This window comes from Lycorma delicatula, chromosome 2 (genome assembly GCF_047948215.1).
Source record: "Lycorma delicatula isolate Av1 chromosome 2, ASM4794821v1, whole genome shotgun sequence".
NCBI classification, from domain to species: Eukaryota; Metazoa; Arthropoda; class Insecta; order Hemiptera; family Fulgoridae; genus Lycorma; species Lycorma delicatula.
In genome coordinates, this window is record NC_134456.1 from 58,694,252 (window position 1) to 58,710,159 (window position 15,908).

The 15,908-nt window shown below is 30.0% G+C and overlaps 1 protein-coding gene across 1 annotated transcript in view; it reads right to left on the bottom strand.

The window, feature by feature from the left end:
• Positions 1-7,012: 7,012 nt before the first annotated feature.
• Positions 7,013-15,908, bottom strand: part of LOC142318831 (adhesion G protein-coupled receptor L4-like) — a 421,773-nt gene continuing 412,877 nt past the window's right edge. Inside the window, exon 6 of the mRNA XM_075355366.1 lies at positions 7,013-7,211. Coding sequence (XP_075211481.1) covers positions 7,013-7,211 — 199 coding nt within the window. The remainder of the gene's footprint in view (positions 7,212-15,908) is intronic.

Below are 15,908 nucleotides of genomic sequence, written 5' to 3' on the forward strand. Positions count from 1 at the left end.
CGAAGTTGCAATTAGTTGAATCAGTTAATCGGCAGACAGTTACCCGGGTCATTTAGAAAGTTCTCAATCTGACACGGAAATCTGACCAAATAGCTATGATATTTCTCAAGTATGACCATTTAGATGGTGCTCTGCAAAGTTTTAGACCCACTAATTTTGCTGATGATGCGGTGATAGAGCAAATTAAAAAAATGGAAAAAATTGATGTTCGAGCTATATTAAAGTACTTTGTTTTAAAAGGTTAACCTGGCGGACAAAATAAAAGAGTTAGATTTCACTTTAAAGGCTTCTTCCTTTTCGTTTTGAAGGAAAAAATGGGCTGCTGCATTTAAACGTGATCATATGTACATTCAAGATGATGAATGTTAGAGACGCTAAAAAATTGCTATGACCGACTAAATTGTCATAAAAATCCACAATACCATTTTATTAAATGATCGCAACTCAAAATACGCGAGCTTGCTACATTGTAAACATCGGAAAAGGCCGTGTCTACTAGATTAACACAATTTTTTGAGTATGAAAAACGCTTCAGCTTCTGGCGGGTGCCGTGTTTTTCGACCAGAAATTCATGCCACTGAATACTTCTCAAGAGTGTTTAGATTTATTTAAAAGCGATTCTGCTGATTTTTTTCGATTTTTTATAACAGATGAAACACGGATTCATCATTACTCTCCAGAGACTAAACAGCACACCAAACAGAAAAGGAAGAGGTGAAATACATCAAAGAAAATTAAAAGAGAAAACGGTTCCATCTGCAGGAAAAGTAATGGTACGGTTTTTTTAGATTTTTTAGATTAGACAAGATGTGATGCTCATAGGCTGCCTGGAAAAAGGCAGGACTATATTCGAAGAGTATTAAGATTCACTACTAGACCAAATGAAATGTGCTATTCAGTCTAAACGTCCACACCTGACCAAAAAGAAAGTACTCTTTCTATCATTTTATCGCGCTTGCCCTCAGGTCTCGGGTTGTTCCTGCAAAACTCCTTGTCTCCGCTTCAAAGTGTTCCATTTGCGCCTTATTCGATGGATTTGGCCCCAGCGATTACTTCCTCTTATCAAACTTATAGAAATGGCTTGCTAGACCTTTAAGTGATGAAGAACTCACTTCAAATGATGAGGTCAAAGCTTAGACAACTGCTTGTTTTGAAGAGTTGGAGAAATCCCATATACTGAAGGTTTAAAAAATGTAAAATCGTTGGTCTGAATGTATTGAACTGCAAAGTGACTATGTAGAAAAATAAAACATCTTGTGTTTTCATCATCAGGCCGAGAACTTTCCAAATGGCTCCCGTATCCTGCTACTAAAGAGTTTTGAATAGAATTTGCGTGGGCCTGTTAGACTCATACCAGTACATGATTAATGAGGCTTGGTTTTAGCTCTTCACGTAAATTCTCATAAAATTTGGTTCTAAGCAGTGGAATACGCTGTAACCAAGGTGACCCTATCCAAGAGCATTCAATAAATTATGAAAAAAATCAGTTTGTGTATCAGACGCGTATTACATGGTTATTATAAAGTAGTGATAAAATTAACATATTTTATAAATCCGGTGTTTAACTCTTTGAAGAGAAAACGTTAAGTACTTTTTAACAGCACAGAGTGTCATTCAGGCCTAAGATATCTCTGCAAATATTTCTTCTTAAGGAGTGAACGTTTGAAAAAATTCTGTTGTCAACACGTTCTCCTTACCGTACAACTTTCTTTGAATATCGCAGAAACCTTAAATCAAATCCATACGCAATACAGGATCTGAAGAACATTTTCTAAAATTATGACACAATTGCCAAAATAGACCACGCCCTTTACACCACTTGTAGCCAAGCGTGATTAGATTTGTACAACTATGAATTAAATATTTTCAACATATTACCTGATGGTGAATCGAAATTATTTTTGTTATTCCTTTTTTTACTAATATGTATTCAATCTATGGACTCTGGCTACAATTCATGCATCACTCTTTATGTTAGTATGATTTTGCATTATTTTATCAAAATTTAATGACTATTAAAATATAATAATATTTTCTTCTTCTGATGTGGTTAAATTTTGTACAATTAAATTGTACGAAATTATAAATTGAAATAAATTTTTATTTTAATTTTTATATTTCAGTCCTTATAAGTAACTAATTGATATAATAAAAATAAATGGTGAAGAATGCGTACATTTATATATTTATGCGTTTAATAAGTACGTATGAGAGTAACCTTTATAAAGTACACAGTACATTGAATTAATATAACAACAACGATATTCATAAGAAATAAATACTTTTTTTTGACGTTGATATGTTCTGTGATATGAATTTTATAATTTCTTTTGTAAAAAACAAAAAAAAAAAAATAATAATAATAAAATACAGTAATAACAACTACAGAAAGATCGAAATAAAATATAAAATTATCCACCCATGATATGTAAGAGTTTTGCTTAAAATTTATGTTTATTATTAACAAAGTAAACAAAATTGTTTTAAAAATATTGCAGTATTTTTATAAAAAAAAAAATTTTTAGCTTGAAAATTTTCACTAAATCTTATCTTAGTCTACTGGACAATGAAACCAAACGTTACCTCTACACTTACTTCTATTATTCTTTGAACAGAAGACAATTAAAATCTTCTTTTACTCTTTAGTTTACAAGATTTTAACGTATGATACATTAATTTGTAAAATACGTTATTTACTTTTTCTGGTAAAAAAAGAATAATCTTTAAGTTACTTTAACAAATAATTGTTTCAATAAAAGATATGAACTTGGTTATTATTTTAATTAAAATATTATGATATGAATAATTTACTGATATTAGTTCCAATCAATCTTCTAGCTTCGTTCAATCTTTCAAATTAGTTAGCTTGTGCTTATAAAAGTTACATATTTGATATGAAAATTCATATCTACTGATCTCGGTGGCAGAGTGGTACCTTTAATCTGGAGGTTTGGGGTTCTAACCCCGGTCAGGCATTTTTCATATGCTATAAATTTTCATTCTTATAAGGCAAAATGAACAAAGTGGTTGACACCCATCATCTCAAAAGAAAAAAAAATTCTATCACTCAAAGATGGTATAACAAAAATGTTATTTACCATTTTTGATAAAGACTAGGAATTATATAATCAAAATAATAATAATACATGATATGAGGTTGATACTCAGATAATATATTGCTTGGATTATCATAGTAATAATATTAATTTTCAATATGTTTACATTATTATGAAAGTTATTATAGGTTCATACATGACTAAAATAATGATTATTGTATAAAAAATTTAATATAAGATACAAAAGTAATATTAAGGGGATAGTAAATAACATGCTATTCCCCTTCCTCCTGAGCAAGATGATTCATCATGATCAGAGGAAGTCTTGCTAAGAATTAATTCTCTGCTTCCTCTGTCCTTGCCATTCTTCCTTCTTTGGATAGGGAATATATCAATTTCAAGAACTATAAGAATCCTTTACCAAGCAGATTATAAAAAGTAAGTATTGTAAAGTAAGTATAGTAAATATCTAATGTAGTAAATATCTAAAGTAAGTACAGTAAATATATAAATCTTGATTTCCTGTTGCCTTCTTCTATGAGCTGAATGCAATAATATCTGTTAGCATATCAAACCCACTAAAATGCAGCTGACATATTTATAATCCTTATAATGGGATTTAAAATTTTCATTCTACTCACTGCCACAGAAAATGATAGCATTATGTGCATTATTATTCTCTGAGAACTCTTACTGGCTTCTCTTGTGCTACTTGTATTTTTTATGTTTCATTACCATTAATAGAAATTAATATAACTCCATGCTATATTTTGAATCATTTAATTTGATACGTTGTTAGCTTGTGTAAATCAGATCATTTAACATTTACAAAAAATTTGCATAAAAGAAAATGTTATTTTTATAATCACTCTGCTTCAAGTAAACCCGCTGATCAAAGCTTTTTTTCTTTAGAAATAGTTAACGTTTTAATAAATACAATGCAATGAATAAATATAATGACAAATTATGGTAATTTATACTATGATTTATTCATACACTAAGGAGTAAGTTACATAACTTACATCAAACAATAAACATCAAAAGAGAAACATCAACTATACAGACAGAATTTCTTCAACAAGTTGACTTAACAACATATACATGCTATATTGTACAAAATGTTTTTTTTTTTTTTTTTTATTACACTAGCACAATGCATAGGAATAGAATTTTATGAATAAATGATTTTTTTTTAATACTACTATAGGTTAAACAGTTATTACATTACACCTACAACTACAATTCAGTTAGAAGATCTGCCATACTTTCTTTATTTGATTTCTGACGTAGGCTTGACTTTTTTAGTCATTTAATTTAGTTCCCTTGATAGATATAGATAAAAATCATACGCTTTGTATAAAAATTCAAGAATAAACAATAGAAATAATGTCATCCTCATAAACTGTACATTCCAGAATTTTCTTTTAATATAATATTTATGTTGTCCCTGAAATAGTTAGTTAGTTGATCAATATTAATAGCTTTTTAATGATAAATATTTTACATTAAGTTGTGTGTATGTGTGTGTAAGCCATGCATCAGAAAAAAGCCGAATCACGGGAAAGTCCTACAACTTTGTTATCAGCTTCTTTAATTTAAATTTTAAATATCTGAAAATAAATAGTATTAACTTAATAAAATTGTGCATGTTTTATAGATGGATGAGGAGACTGACTTACTACATGAGCACTTTGACCACTAAGCATGAAGAATATCTAATGGACTATAGAATATGCAACCAGACCCCTATCAGTGGTAATGTTTAGTAAAATTATTTTCTGATATTTATTTCATTAACAACTTATAAACTTAGCCAAATAAAATTAATTGATAAAGTACCCACATTAATTAAAACATTTTTTTTATGTATGCATAATTTAAAAATCCAAAAATATATAAGAGAATCATGTAAAAAATAAACTGTATTTGTACCTTTCAGTATAACATGTCCCATACAATTATTATAAAGTTTTTTTATTCATTATGGTTAAAATTTCAACTGCTTTTTTCACTAATGCCGATTTCATTATGCTAATGCCATGTACAGTGTAAAATTCCACACAAAAAGGCACAAGTCTAACGTTTCAAATTTCAATTAAGAGACAGGCTATAACTTTATTTATTAAAATTTACTTACAAACTATATTGGTGTGAAATGCATACATTTTTTTTTACTAATTTAGAAATCATTTTTAAATAAATATAGAAAATCTCAATTTTAAATTAAATATAGAATCTTTGAAAGAAGAATATTTTTCTAATATTAACAGGTAAGCAGTATAAATTTTTTATTGTACTACCTGCACACAAAAAAATTATTATCTTATAATGTGTGTAAAACTCTGTGTTTCTAATAATCTAGATAATAATGCAGTATCATTTAATATAAATATTATTATATTATGTAGGGTATTAGTTGATGAAGAAATTAAACCAATATATTCTGATGTACATGAAATAAAAGTTGAATCTGTAGAATTCTCTGACGTATTCTTGATAATTATATTTTACTTGATTAAAATTCATCATAATCTGTTTTCTTCTAAAGATTTTCCGTTTATTATAATCAATAAACAATAAAGAAACATCGATGTATTGTCTTATAATAAGTAAAAGAATTATTTAGTTTACAAGAGGAAAGAGAACACAGCACATTATCTAAACTAAGTCAGCACTCTCTAAGCTTAAGTATGTGATGTCAATTTTCTGAGAAAGTTTCAGATACAGCAGATTAGATTAGACTGTAAGAAATGAGTGAATGATCAATTTTTTTCTGATTATTTAAGTCATATTTTTATTGAAATAATAAATTTGTACTATCCTTGTAGAAAAATTAAAATTAATGTAAAATCCCTCTTTTTGTTTTAGACATATATAGATTAAAGTGAAAACAAAGCTGCATTAAAAAATTCCACCTCAATATTTATAAAACAATTCAATCATAATACTAAAGTATAATTAAATTTTTCATTTGTGTTAAGATACATTATGTAATTACATCCCATTTTGTAAATAATAATACTAACAGAAAGTAAAAATATTATATGATACAGTATAGAAATAAATTAAAGTATAATATTCTTCAATTTCTGTATAAAAGAATTTTATGAGCTCCTCTGGATATTTATGATTCCATGTGATTGAAGGAGTACTTATATTTTATGTTATTGTTTAGTATGTTATATGGTATCACATTATATAGAGTAGAGGTTGTTTTAATTATTATGATGAAATGCATGTGATAATATAATTTTAATATATTATTTTCAATTATCATTTGATATTAATTAAGATCATTCACTCACATTAATTAGAATATACTTATTTGTGATAAATAAATTACATGTACATATAAGCAAATATTGGTTTGAATTCTTGGTTATTTCAGTATCTTGAACCAAATATTACAACATTAATTATTACAAAAAACACATTGTTCTTTTCTACTTACATTGTTACATTGTTCTAATTATTTTTTGATCATGGTGTATTAAAGTAAATTAATGTAAACATTCATTAGTAGATTTTAAGTACTTATTAAAAAAACATGTTGATAATAATGACTAGAACATCACAAAAGTCAGAAAAATTAAACTAATCATTTAAATAAAAAAACTACCAATTAATTCTAAATGACTGATAATTAGGAGCATTGATATACAACTAACCTTACTTTCTCTTCTAAATATTTTTAAAGATTTACTTCAAAATATAAAGATCTATAAACATCTAGTTGAAATTAAGGTATTACTTTTAATATAGTTCATACTTTAACAGTACAAAACATATTAGTGCTTCTGACACAGCCTTTTACAGTTTACATGTCTTACCGTTTTACTTTGATTAGCAGCCACTCTTCATTGCTATTTTGATAACATTATGAAATTATCATTTTATTGAAGACATCGCATATTTTTATTATTACTCTTAATATAATTCATGTTATTAGCCATAACTTAAACAGCATCTGGAGTTGGTGACCAAGTTAGCAACTGCAAACTAGCTGATCTTGATATACCATTTCGAGCCTTATGTTTACGTTTTAATGATCTTGTATATAGGCTTACCACCTGACAATTACATGTAACAATTAACGCTATTGTTATGCCTTGGAGAGAATGTCCAACATTGAACAATATCCAGGCAATATTCCACCTGAAACATAATTTTTTTTTATCAGTAATAATAAAATAAAACAGCTATCTAAAAATTATTGTGTCATAATTAAAATCAAAACTGTAACTTTGTGTACATTATACATACATATTATATTTAGAAATTCGTTTCTAGAATAATTTTTTTCTCTTAAATTTCGTTTACTGATGAAAATCCTGAAAAGTTAATTATCTTATTTTTATTGTATAATTTTATTAAATAATTTTTGTATTTTAAAAGTTCTATATTTTCAGTGTTTTTATTTTGAAATATGGGAATGAAATTTGTAAAAACTTTGACCAAGACTTCCTATAATATCTGATAATTGTGTATCATGAGTAAGTGGCAGGGTCATAAAATTTTCAATACTTCTTTAGATTAAAGTTCTATAAAATTTTTCCCATAATAATACTGCAAAATAAAAAGTTTACTTTATTAAGGTCCATCATTGTAGATTCATTTGTTTATTTTTTATCAGCACATTAAGAAGAGTAATTTTGAAACTTTCAATTATTGACTTTCTTTTCAGCTATAAACTGTATGCCAATAAAAAAGAAAAAAGAAATACAATTTATATAAAAATCTACTTTTTTTATTAAATTAAATTGGAATTAAAAAATAAAAACAGTGCTAATTATAATCACTCCAATTCTAATAATTTTTACAAAATGGATTTAATAATTAAATAAAATGAATTAAATCTGAATGTAAAGGTATAGTTTGGATTAATTTATTTATACATTAAATGGACTATTATTGTATAATGTCACGTATTGAATATATAAGATTATGAAGTACGAGTATAAATTTATTCAAAATCCAAAGCAGTTTAGTTTAATCAGTCAAAGTTAATATTTAACTTCTTTATATTTGATCTAATTGTGAAATTTTATTTAAGAAGGGATACTATCTGATCACTTTAAAAAATTATCACATGTTATTAAATAAAAGAAAAGGTACATTATAATTAATATCACTTTAATGTGTTTCTTTTATTAATATTTCTGATAAATAATTTTTAAAAATAATTATCTTATTTTTATTTAAATAAATTTAAAATTAATACTGCATGTGTATTATCAGTAAAATTAATGGTAAAATCATCAACATGAATAAAAAATAAAACTTTTTAAAATTTTAAATGATATTTTTAATTTTTTTGTTAAGAGTATTAAAAACAAATTGATTCAACAGAAATAAGTTAGCTCCTGCTAACTTATTTGCTAACCTCATTGATAATATAGCTTTTATACTTTTAATAAATTTAAAAAAAAAAGCAGAAAAAATTAGTTAACATTCTGGAATTGCAATAGAATTAGCAAAAACCAAGATCAGTTGAAATTATTTTATTATTCTTGTCACTAAAACTGGTAGGTGGTAAATTTTTAATTTTTGGGAAAAAATGTTTTTCCCTAAATATTACTTGTGCAGAAAAGGCAATAAACATTCAATAATACTCAAATGACACCAATGTTTTTACTTTGTAATGATTTAATAAAATGCCAAGCTTGTTATCATTAAATATTAATTATGCTTATGTATATTACCATTTGAAGTACAATATCATCTCTTAAGGCGTGTTCAAAAAGTTGAACAATTTTTCAAAATACGAAAATGAGCTGCTACAACATTTCTAGACTCATAATTTTGAATAATGTAAACTGCCATTTAGAAAATTTAAAAATATTAACTTATTTTTGTGTTTATATAAATGAACACTAAAACAGAATAGTCAGTTTCTTGTAAAACATAACTATATCCACCTCCATCAATCAAGACAATCAGAACTGTTTTCATATGACTCAAACTAATATTTTGGCTAACGAAAAAGGTATTTGTTATGCTTACACTGATATTTTAATATTTTACCAAAAAATCTTATGAAGCAGTCATCTTTAAGTTTCATTTGGAAATTCCTGTAACTGACTTTGCATTTATAAAATGCTACAAAATTAATTTGCTGTTCATTACACTATTCTAAATGTATTAAGTATATGTTATTCTGACATAAAAATACATAAGATATGACATATATAATTAGACATACATACTCATATGTATAAAGACTTATTACCCATCAGTATTCAGTTCATAAACATTAATAGTTTAAACATTTTTGAATATTGTTAATTATCACAAATTAGATTTTACATGTTTTTTATGTATTACAATAATTTTAATTGTTAACCAAAACCACCATTCTGTCCCTTCCAGTATCTTTCAAGAAGACCCTATTGTTGGAATCTACAGTGTCGTCGTTCAGTTTACCCTTCAACTAAGAAAGGTATTTCACCTCAAACTAGTTTGGTTGACAAGTGTCCCCCACGCGACCTTTTAAGTTATTTTACCGGTAAGTAATTTTTTCTTTAATAATTTGTTTTATGAGATAGATATTTATCAATTTGTTATTTTTCATCTATTTAGTTTTTTCCTTCCAATAGAAATAATACCTAAACCCTATTTTATTTTTATTTTTACATAGATCATGTTACAAACTAACAAAAGAGAAGTTGAGTACTCATCAGATCCCAAAATTTGGCAGCAGTGGCTCAAAGAATTATCTGATGAAGAGGAAGAAAGGGATCCCGAAGAATCGGATTCAGGCGAGATAGATCATCTAAGTGAGAGTGATCACAATACGAATTCCGAGCAGTCAGCTGATGAAGACGATGATTACGAGGGTGAGTCACAAAATTCATTTTACCTCGGAAAAGATGGGAAAACAAAATGGTTGAAGAGTTTGCCTAAAAAAAAAGTCAAAACCCGCTCAGAAAATATCATAACGCACCTCCCTGGCCCAAAAGGAACAGCCTCGAAGATAAATTCAGAAGTCAACTTACTTGACCTTTTTTTAGATAGCAATGTTTATGGTTTGATTGTGAGTTCAACAAATATTTACATAAACAATTTCAAAAGTAGATATTCACGAGATAGAGATGCCAGGACAACAGATGAAGTTGAGCTTCGAGCTTTATTTGGTCTACTATATTTGATAGGGAGTTACGGGATGTCCAGGACTAATGTTCAAAAATTGTGGGACAATTCCAAGGGATACGGCATGGAGTCATGTTATCTTTCAATGAGTAGGCAAATATTTGCTTTTCTACTGAGATGTTTACGATTTGATAATATGCATGATAGAGCTTCACGTAGAGAAATTGATAAATTTGCTCCAATCAGAGAGGTGTTTGATAATTTGAAATTGTAAATAATAACTTCCCCAAATTCTTCATTCCCAGTCAATAAATCACCATAGATGAGCAATTATTAGCTTTCCGAGGCAGATGCCCATTCAGGCAATACATTCCAAATAAGCCAGCTAAATACGGCATCAAAACATTTGCACTATTAGATGCTAAAATGGCATACACGTTCAACTTGGAAACATATGTGGGTGTTCAGCCGGACGGTCCATACCGGTTGAGTAATTCTCCAATGGACGTTGTACTGAGATTGGTGGAACCGGTAAAAGGATCCCACAGGAATATAACTGGAGACAATTGGTTCAGCAGTATTCCGACGGCCAAAAAATTGTTAGAAACTAAAGGGCTCACATATGTTGGTACCCTCCGGAAAAACAAAACTGAAATCCCCAAGGAATTTCAGCCAAACAAACACCGTTCTGCATTCTCGTCAATGTTTGGTTTTCAAGAAGACTGCACACTAGTTTCTTACTGTCCAAAAAGGAATCGGGCAGTTCTTCTAATCTCAACATTACATCACGACAATTATATCGATGAAGAAACAGGTGAGTTATCTAAGCCTGAAATCGTAACATTTTATAACCACACTAAAATTGGGATTGATTTACTTGACCAACTAATAGCGAGGTACAATGCGCAAAGAAATACTCGTCGATGGCCAATGGTTGTGTTTTTTAATCTCTTAAATATTTCAGCGATCAATGCACTTTGTATTTACAAATCGAATTCAATAAAAGAATATTTTTACAAAATTTGGCATGGGAAATGGTTAAACCACAAATTCAATATAGGTCTATAATATTGCAACTACCTATTGAATTAAGGCGCCGGGCATGTATTCTTCTTGGTACGTCAATGCAAGAGCCAGCATCAACAAAAGGAAGAGAAGGTGCTAGAGGACGTTGCCATGACTGTGGGCGACAAAGAGATAAAACCACAAGGAAATGGTGTGATAAATGTGAAAAGTGGATGTGCAATGATCATTTAAAAAGTGTTTGCCAAAATTGTTTTTAAAATATTTGTATTTTGTATTAAATTCATGATATTCATAACAGTTAATAATGTGTTTGCTTTTATAATAGAATCTACTTACGGTAAATTTGTGACTTTTACTTGTACTTAAAAATGCTTTTGTTTGCTTTTACAATATATTTTTCAAGTTATTTCATGATTGTTTTTATTTATAAACCCTTTCTAACATTAAACTAAGGCATAAAGATTAATAATTAAGTAATTAAATTATAGGATACCAAAAACAAAATCATTCTGTGGGTGACACTGGTCAACCATGCGACCATTCATGTAACTGTTAACCGCGCGACTACTCCAGGGTTAATTACGTATTACAATAAAATCAAAACAAAACAACAGAAAGATGATATGAATTTGTAAAAATTAAAAACAGCTGTAATTAATAAGCCCTTCATAAGAGAACAATGTATTAAGGGAGAAATTATCTGTAATTTTTAAACAATGAATTTCTGTAGTGCTTGAAAATTTTTCATTGGCAAAACAAATTGAAATTTACTTTCAACTTGATAGAGACCAACACGTTTCATGAATACAAGACAATTCATAGGTAAAAAACTTACTGGTTAAATGATTCAATATCTATATATATAAAAATGTTAAGTTCGCTTGTGTACCCTTCAAAAACTCAAAATGTTCTGCACCGATTGAGCTCAAATTTTAGCACGATATATAACCCGCATCAAATATTGTTTTCATCTATTTTTAATAAATCTATCTATCTATTTTTAATTTGTACATTTTTAATTTGGAAATGTAAACAAAGAAAAACCAATCAGATCAATGCAAGATGGCCGCTGTCAAACACAACGACCAATCACAAAGAGCCCGTATGGCCGTTGCCAATGTAAACAAAATCACAACTGATTAAATAAAAAATTTTTTTGAATTATATTTAACAGCTAAAACATCTGTATTTTATTAAAAAAAAAAACAAAAAACACCAAAACAAAAAGAAAAGCCACCAAGAAGGATGACTTACAGTAAATAAATTAAAATACCCAACTTTCTTATAGCCCAGATAGACTTAAGACTATGCAAACAAAAAAAGTCAAAATAACCAAACACACAGAAAATAATATCCCTACATAATGACCAAAAAATCCTTTGTTAGGTTAAATATTCACTTTTGTCTGAATTTACAGAAGGCATTTACAATGAAGCATTGATAAATATTGAAGACAAGTGCTTAGCTAATGCAAATAAAGTTCTTAGTCAATTGGGAATGCCAGCACCCACCCAAGCTGCGATTGCTTCATTTGATGTGGATTTACGCCGTGAACAGAGTTACAAAATTGGTGATCTTCAGTCATATGTCCAATCAAACATTCCCAAATTAACGCGTGAACAGAAAAGCATTTATGATCGCATAATGCAAATGATAAATGACGAAGTTGGGGGTACCGTCTTCTTGGATGCGCCAGGAGGAACTGGGAAAACATTCCTCATTAGATTGATTCCAGCAACGGTTCGATCAAAAAATGACATAGCCTTAGCTCTTGCTTCGTCTGAATAGCTGCGACATTGTTACCAGGTGGAAGGACTGCGCATTCAGATCTGAAGTTTCCATTAAACATGCAAATCATTGAGACTCCCACGTGCAATATTTCCAAAGCATCCTGTATGGGAAAAGTATTACAAAAATGTAAACTCATTGTTTGGGATGAATGCACGGTGGCACATAAAAAATCGCTTAAAGCTCTTGATCAATCGTTACAAGATTTACGTGGAAATGTTCAACCATTCGGGTATGCTTTGATATTGCTCGCAGGAGATTTAAGGCAAACATTGCCTGTAATTTCTCGATCGACACCAGCAGACGAATTAAATGCTTGCCTGAAATATTCAACACTGTGGCGACACGTACGTACATTGCAGTTGACTACGAATATGCGTGTCCAGTTGCAGAATGATCCATCAGCTGAGGTATTCTCACGACAGTTACTGGACATTGGAAACGGACAGCTGCCAGTCGATGAGACGTCTAGACGAATATCATTTCCTGATAATTTTTGTAATTTAGTAACATCGAAAGAAGAACTGATCGAAAAAGTATTTCCTGATATTCAAATTAATCATAGAAATCACGGTTGGCTCAGTAAACGAGCTATCCTTGCCGCAAAGAATAAAGATGTCTATCAACTTAATAATGTTATTCAATCCAGCATTCAAAGTGAGGAAATTACATATAAGTCGATAGATACCGTTGTGGAAGCAGATGAAGTAGTTAATTATCCAACGGAATTTTTAAACTCACTTGATCTACCAGGGATGTCACCACACATATTAAAATTGAAAATAGGTGTGCCAATTATCCTGTTGCGGAATATTAATCAGCCAAAACTCTGCAACGGCACGCGACTTGCAGTTAGGAAATTGATGAATAACGTAGTGGAAGCAACGAGTTTAACGGGGCCTTTCAAAGGTGAAGATGTCCTCATTCCTCGAATACCCATGATCCCGACCGATACACCATTTCAATTTAAAAGATTGCAATTCCCAATTCGATTGGCATTTGCAATCACAATCAATAAAGCTCAAGGTCAATGTTTAGAATTGTGTGGTTTAGATTTAGATGCGGATTGCTTCACATGGACAACTGTATGTGCGTGTTCCCGAGTCGGCAAACCAGATAGACTTTATATCTACGCAGACAGTGGAAAAACAAAAAAAATATTGTATATCCACAAGTATTGCAAAATTAAACTTCTATGAAACGTATGCTTTGTTTTGTTTCTCATTTCTCATCCATGCAACCACATCTGCCACAGCGAAGCGTGGCGGGTACAGCTAGTTATGTATATTAATTGTTTATAAACCACAGTGAGTATTGAAACCGTTTTCATGAAACATTTTTGATAACAGATTGACTATATTAAACAATGAAAATGAAAAACATTTAAAAAATATATCTATTGTTTTAGCGAAAAACAATAATAAAATTCGGTTTCTACAGTGTACCTATAACTTCTGGTGACATTTAACTAGCTGCTAGAGAGTACCAAATGTAGGTTACCTCATGTAACATTAACCCATTGTATGACCCCCCTCATAAAGAAACATTTAAAATAAATTTTATGCTTTAATATAGAATTTTGTTTAATGATATTAGAAGAAAATTAATGCAATATGAAATCGGATACTACCTTATCCGCATGATTTTAGGAGCCTAACTTCCTGACCCAGGAAGGAGATACCCGCCTTGTGATGATCCTGATCGCCACATCACCTGCTCTGTTCCTAGCCCTGCTGAGCTTTACTGGAGGTCACTTTTAGACCCTCTAAACTTGATAACACAGCACAGTCATCAGTTTGTCTTCTGTCAGGATGCCACCGATGCTAATGCCTCGGCAGACATTTCCATCAGTGTGTTTACCCAATCTTCTCTCACCTTCATATGGCCTCTTCCAACCACGACCATCTACCATAACTTACAACCCCTTAATTATCAAATTAACTGATCACGGAAGTGGAACCCCTGCACCGCCCTCTAACACCGAAGGTTTCACACAAAAACTCTTCACGTATCTAACTTCAATTAGACTATGCATTCCAATCATTACTCAATTGAGTCTTTAAACACCAAAAATGCTATCCTCATACCAACAAAACAAGTGTTGATCGCAACAACGACAATTTCATCCTACAGTCCAATTTACTACAGTCCTCTTGATTAACTTAAGAATTAAGAAACACATTCGCAAATTTAATGAGATTCTAATGAAAACATAATCTATCTCTTTTCGCTCTGGTCCACTTTTGGGAGTGAGGTCAATGCCTACACCCTCCCACACCGCCGCTCCCTCACAGAGTTCTCCAAACATCCATCTAATCCCTACAACGAATATCTAAGGTAATCAAGGTTCAATGCACAATCGCCTATCTTGGCAAAGTAAGCACCCAGGCGGGCCTGTAACCATCTGAATTGCTATTCTATCTATAACAGCATCAGACCGCCTAAGCCATCCTCCACAAGGCTAAGAACCTAAGGGGCTTAATAGTTAATACCATTAAGATTCTATTCATAGAAATACTTTACTGATTTGATGTTTAATGGTTAAGCCGGTATAGAGATATAAAGCTAAATCTAACTGATAGTTATCTTGGAAGGCTGTATGCCTTTATTGGAATGTCACAAAATTGTCAGACTGGAAAGTTTTTGTGAACCTCTTTAACATTTCAGCTGTTTATCAAGTGATTTGAAGAAATGAGGTGTCATTTGTCATTTTTCACATTTTTGGGTACATGAACACCAAATTTTATTAAAATATCTCAATATTAAGTTATAAATTTTTATTGAAAAAACCAAAAATGGGGGACAGTCAGAAAATAATAAGTGAGATTGGTTCTTTTCCGACAAAGGACCTATTTATTTCGATATTCCGAATTAGTACCTAGGATTTGGTCAACATTTTCCGGGACGCTATATAACTTTTAACAGAGAAAAATTATGTGTACTCACTCA